We start from the raw sequence: 5,479 nt of genomic DNA, 5'->3' as shown, positions 1-5,479 counted from the left end.
TTTCCCGCGCGCTGGAGCGCCAAAACCAGCGCGCGCTAGGCCGATTTTTCCCCGCGCGCAAACCTTTCCCGCGCGTTGGAGTGTCAAAACCAAGGCGACGACATGGCCGCTGGCATGATCTATGCGCGCGCGGTTATAAAGTGGGTCGGCGCGTTAGGCGCACTGCCAATCCAAATCTAAAAGAAGACGGACGCCGGGTGGGCGGCCAACCCAAACGGATAAAAAACGGACAAAAACGTTGTCCGTTTGGGTCGGCCCGTTGGTGTTGCTCTTAGCAGCCAGCATACAAAAGCCCAGGATCAGCGTGTGCCTTTTTTTCTGCCTGTGGGGATTGCATCAGCCTCTGTGATCACGAGGCTGGGTTCTGTACTGGACAAAACATAAGCAACCAACAAGACAAGACAGCAATCCATATAGCTCACATGCTCTCAAGGACTCTTGGCTCTTCCTCCTTGGATAGAGGCAATCACAGCCTCAGAAGATCGATCCAAACTGGTACACGTGAACACAAGATTGATTGTACACTTGGGAGTCACAAGAGCTATGCACTGTCTGAAGAAAACAAGGGCCGAGCAAAAGGAGTTGCAACAAATGGCTGCATTCATGCAACAGAGAATATCGCATCCGATGCATCTACCAATGCAGCCTTTACTCAGCAACAGTAACAGTACAACATTAGCATAATACAAGATCTCAGCATTGATCCTAAGTATTTCATTGCTACCTCATTTCGAAAGAAAATTAAATTAATCAGTACCTCATTTGCTTCTAAGATCAGCGATTAGTGACCCTAGATAAGTACTCCTAAATTCCAGCCAAGGCAAAAAAAAGTTATCACATTGTATGCCCATCCATCACAAGGTGTCCAATTCTTGAAGCAGCTCTTCCATGTTGGGTCTTTGCTCAGGGTTTTCACTGGTGCAGACCAATGCAATCTTTGCCAGTTTAGCCGCTTCGGTTGCCGAGTAACATCCTTTCATGTTGCCATCGATGAGGTCATGGACGTTTCCTGACTCGAAGGGCAGCTGCATCGTTTTACTTTTACCCGCCAGTATCTGAAACACAATTACCCCGAAAGCATAAACATCGCTCTTCTCCGAGAACCGGCCGACGGTGGTGTACTCAGGGGCAAGGTACCCCATGGCGGCGCTAGCCTTGAGGGTCGAGAAGACCAGGTCGTCCACAAGGAGCTTGTGCAGGCCGGAACCAGAAATCAGGGGCTTGTAGGTGTAATCCACCAGAACTTTGTCCGCCGATATGTTTTGGTGAACCAGAGGGGGCTTGTTTGCTCTAGTACTGTGCAGATATCCAATTCCTGTGAAGTAAACATCGATACGTAACCTTGCTTCTGCAAAAGCTAGAACAATTTGAGTAACAACTGCAAATTACAAGTATCAAAAGTTATTCATCAGTTTGGAGACACAGCCGGCACAACTACTAAACCTGCCCCCACTTACTAGTATATCGAACCTCTTTGGAAGCTGGTTGGGTGGGGTTACTCCAAAATTTAAGTCGCATATCGAGTGTGAGTTTGTGCTTTACTTTGGGCATTGTTGAATTTCCGTAATGAGTGTGTTTTAAGAAAAATGCAAAGATACCAAAAAAATTTGGAAGAAAATTTCCTCCTTTTCGAAAAAAAAGAAAACTTTCAGAGCTACTCCCTCCGTTCCAAATTACTCGTCGTGGTTTTAGTTAATTTGAACTAAAACCACGACGAGTAAATTTGAACTAAAACCACGACGAGTAATTTGGAACGGAGGGAGTACATGATAAATTTGTACGTGGTCCTTACTTCACCATGTGGAAGCATAGGAGTTTATTGCATTTGGATGCAACCGATGAAAGACGGTACTCACTCCATTCTTAAATATAAGTCTTTAGAAATTCCAGTATGAACTACATACGGAGTAAAATAAGTGAATCTACACTCTAAACTACGTCTATATACATCCGTATGTAGTTTATATTGAAATCTCTAAAAAGACTTGTATTTAGGAACGGAGGGAGTAGCACGGGTTAGATTCAACCGGTTTGGATGATGGCATATGTTTCTAATTTATAGTGACCTAGGAGGCCTCATATTTCTTTACCTGATCTAAAAGATGTTACATTTCTTTACAGAGGGAGTACTTAGGATGATTTGATTGTTCTGGATGATTACTTGTGTTCTACTCTTAGTATCAAAAAAACGTCTTACATTACGGGACGAGGGAGTAATAAATATGGCTATGTGCATCACCATGATGATGGAGAGGCAGGGGTTTTCCTCCTTCCTAAAGAAAAGCAAGCAGAGCTATTTGAGTACCTACAGCTACACAGTTCCGAATGTGACTACCGGAGTGTAGCGCCTATCACATGTTTCCCGAAAACATGTGAACAACCAGGACAGTCCTACAGTAGTAGTATCGATGAACTGAGAAACTGATTGGACATGTGTGCATTCTGCCAAGCTTATAGCCCAAATGATGCATGCCAGCCTTGTGCTTCTCAGGCAGGGTTTATTGACAGTACAGTACGAATGCAGAAATATTTGGTCGTTAGCACGCTAGCCCTAGCACTCTAGCAGTGTTTGATAACTGATAGCTAGACAGTGACAGAGAGGGACACTAGCCACCATACCTTTAGCAATGCCCTTGATGATGGACACCCTCGTGGACCATTCAAGGACGCGCCCGCCATGGCCGAGAGCACCGCCGCCGCCGTCTTCTCCTGCAACGTCCAAGAAGTGTGACAGGCTCCCGTTGGGCACGAAGTCGTGCACCAGGAAGCACTCTCCCCTGGCCCTGGAGCAGCAGAACCCTCTCAGCCCCACGATGTTGTCGTGCTGGAGCTCGGCGAGCAGCTTGAGGCCCTTGAGGAACTCCGCCTCCTCCTGCTTGCAGCAGGTCTTGCCCAGCCGGGTGACCACGACGGGCGTGCCGTCGCGCAGCGTGCCCCTGTACGTGGCCGCGAAGCTGCTTCCGGCGCCACCCTTGGACTTGGAATTTTTCTTTCCCAGGAGACTCAGCTCCGAGAAGTACTGCGTCGCCGACTCCACCTCCTCCATGTTGAACCGGAGGCTCGGGGACACCTCATGCGAGAACCCGACGCCGCTCCGCCCGTCGGCCAGCGGGTCCCAGCCGTTGGAGTACTCCAGACTCACCAGCGTTGACGACGCGCTCTTGCAGAACGATTCCTTGTTCGCCTCGCCCTCGGTGCTGCACCGGCCGCCCACGGTGGTCATCGGAGGTGCGCCTGCGGCCGTCCTCTGCTTGCGCCACCTGTGCCACGAGAAGGCCAAGAGACCGGCCGCTGTCGCCGCCAGAAGGATCACCGCTACAACGACGACGGCCGCGAGCGCCTTGGTGGAAGGGGGGCAGTGGGTGCCGCTGCAATGCCCGCGGGCCCCGTCCGGCGTGATCTGCGGCGCGATACCAGCGCTGAACGGCTGGGGCCTGTCGGGGTCGATGAGGTCCGCCGGAGTGCACGGACGGAGATCGGGGAGCCCGGTGCCGCACAGATCACTGTTGTTCCCGTACTGGAATCCACCCTCCAGCTTGGCCAGTTCTGGGAAGCGACCAAATCAAACGACTCCTTACTGACTGAGACTGAGCGGAGCAGGCATTAATTGTTCAAAGAATGGACTCGTAGATTACTTACCGGAGGGCACGCTGCCGGTGAGCGAGTTGTTCCTAACATCGAGAGCGGCGAGCTGAGGCAGCCTGGCCAGCCTCACTGGGATGGAGCCGAAGAGGTGGTTGAAGCTCAAGTCCAGCCGCCTCAGCTCCGGCAGGTCGCCGAGGCTGGCAGGGATGGCGCCGTTCAGGTGGTTGGACTGCAGAGCCAACACGGTGAGCCTGTTCGGTAGCCCCAGCTGCGTGGGGATGCTCCCGGTCAGCTGATTGTAGCACAGCTGCAGCACTTTTTTTTTTTTTTTGGACACATCAACATTAACAGCAGTTAGAGGGGCAAACAAACCAAGAAGTGCAGTAAATCAATCGATGACCAAATCATATAGCACTATAGCAGTACTACTAGATATCAGCCAAGAAGCGTCAATCAAACCCAAGAACTCGTTTTAGGATCATGGGACGCTAGGCAGCAGAGGAGACTGGACTGGAATACAACGGAACGAATCGAATCAATCCAAGCAATGCTGTACCCGTGGCAATGGCAGAGTCCACGCCCCACGGCGCCACATGCAACTAGCTAGGCAAGCAAGAATCGAAAAGAGAAGACGCGGAGCTCTGACTTGGCTCACCTTGCAGCGAGGCCATGGCGCCGATCTCGGCCGGGATGGGCCCGGACAAGTTGTTGACGTTGAGGTAGACATCGGTGAGCCGTGTGAGCCTGGCGAGCTCCCGGGGCACGCCGCCGCGGAGCGCGTTGTAGTGGAGGTACAGGCCGGTGAGCGCGCGGAGGCCGGCGACGGCCGGGGAGAGCGTCCCGGCCAGGCCCTTCCCCTGCAGCGAGACGTTGGCGACGGCGCCGCTGCCGTCGCACGCAACGCCCTCGAACCCGCCCCGGGCACAAGGGTCCCGCCCGGGCGCCCACGACGGCAGCAGGCGCCCCGTCGGGTCCAGCGCCGCCTTGAGCTCCAGCAGCGCCCGCACCTCTCCGTCGTCCGCCGCGGAGGCCAGGCCCAGCAGAGAGCGGCACACGACTGCCAATGCCGCGAGGGCTACGAGGCGGGCGGAGGCCATTGCCGGCCGCGCAGGTGCTCTCGCGGAGACCCTCCCTCCCTCTTCTTGGTGCGGGAGGGGGAGGGGAGGGTGGAGGAGACAAGAGCGTGCAGGGGTGAGGGGTCCGAGGAGATGAGTGAACAAGTAAAATAACCCCGAGAGGGTTGTGTGTGTGTGAGGATGAATCGTGGGCCTCGCATGTCAGTTCACGTAGCTGGGCACTGGAACCTGAAGTGGATTGGCTACGTACACCCAGGCCAGTTAACCATCAAGTTGCACGAACTGAACATTTTGCGTCCATCTAGTCCAGTCCGTGGAGAGCAGTCGCAGGCTGTTTGGAATCCACCTGCAATGCTAGATGCTTACGAAGTTGTTTAGAAAAAACGGATTTTTTAAAAACATCATTGCCTATGTATACAAAGAAGAGATGTCTAATTAAGTGTCTATTCTTTACAAATAAGTATCGGTACTTAAAAAAGACCGATTTATTTCCCAAGCACCCTTCTAAGCGTCTTGCATTATACAAGGCCTAAACACGCCGCCCGTGTATCACCATTGTCGAGCATGATATACGGGACACATCGTCGGAGTAGCCTCGTCATACTAGCATTGTAGGGTGTTTGCAAATGAACACATAATAGCATAGCAAGCAATAATTTGTAAAGCCTGGCAAACTTGATCTAAGTGTCTAATCTGCAAATCAAATCAAGTGTTTGGATACACAACCTAAATAAAAGTCCTAAATTTTCTAACAAGACAGTCGCATGAATAATGAAGTAAAAATATAAGCATAACTAAACCTATTAAGCGTAGGGAGA

General features: G+C 51.9%; 1 protein-coding gene across 3 annotated transcripts; it reads right to left on the bottom strand.

The window, feature by feature from the left end:
• Positions 1-553: 553 nt before the first annotated feature.
• LOC123078444 (leucine-rich repeat receptor protein kinase EMS1) lies at positions 554-4,785 on the bottom strand. 3 transcript variants are annotated; one of them, XM_044500949.1, is made up of 4 exons: positions 4,241-4,785; positions 3,640-3,900; positions 2,620-3,546; positions 554-1,378 (listed from the first exon to the last, which is right to left on the bottom strand). In XM_044500949.1, the coding sequence occupies exons 1-4, from the start codon at positions 4,680-4,682 to the stop codon at positions 855-857; spliced, it is 2,154 nt and encodes a 717-aa protein (XP_044356884.1). In that variant the 5' UTR covers positions 4,683-4,785; the 3' UTR covers positions 554-854. The 3 variants fall into 3 exon arrangements, with proteins under 3 accessions (XP_044356884.1, XP_044356885.1, XP_044356886.1); XM_044500950.1 differs by having other exon boundaries at positions 554-1,348; XM_044500951.1 differs by having other exon boundaries at positions 554-1,315.
• Positions 4,786-5,479: the final 694 nt, after the last annotated feature.

Source organism: Triticum aestivum, chromosome 3D, assembly GCF_018294505.1.
Source record: "Triticum aestivum cultivar Chinese Spring chromosome 3D, IWGSC CS RefSeq v2.1, whole genome shotgun sequence".
In the NCBI taxonomy this organism is placed as follows: Eukaryota; Viridiplantae; Streptophyta; class Magnoliopsida; order Poales; family Poaceae; genus Triticum; species Triticum aestivum.
This window is presented reverse-complemented; position numbering and strand designations above follow the sequence as displayed.

Bases quoted from the DNA above. Each gene is read 5' to 3' on its own strand.
- LOC123078444 (XM_044500949.1), bottom strand. From the start codon at position 4,682: ATGGCCTCCGCCCGCCTCGTAGCCCTCGCGGCATTGGCAGTCGTGTGC. The intron at 3,901-4,240 runs GTGAGCCAAGTC...AAAAAAAAAAAG, and splicing joins CGCCATGGCCTCGCTGCAAG to TGCTGCAGCTGTGCTACAAT. The intron at 3,547-3,639 runs GTAAGTAATCTA...GTCGCTTCCCAG, and splicing joins CACCGGCAGCGTGCCCTCCG to AACTGGCCAAGCTGGAGGGT.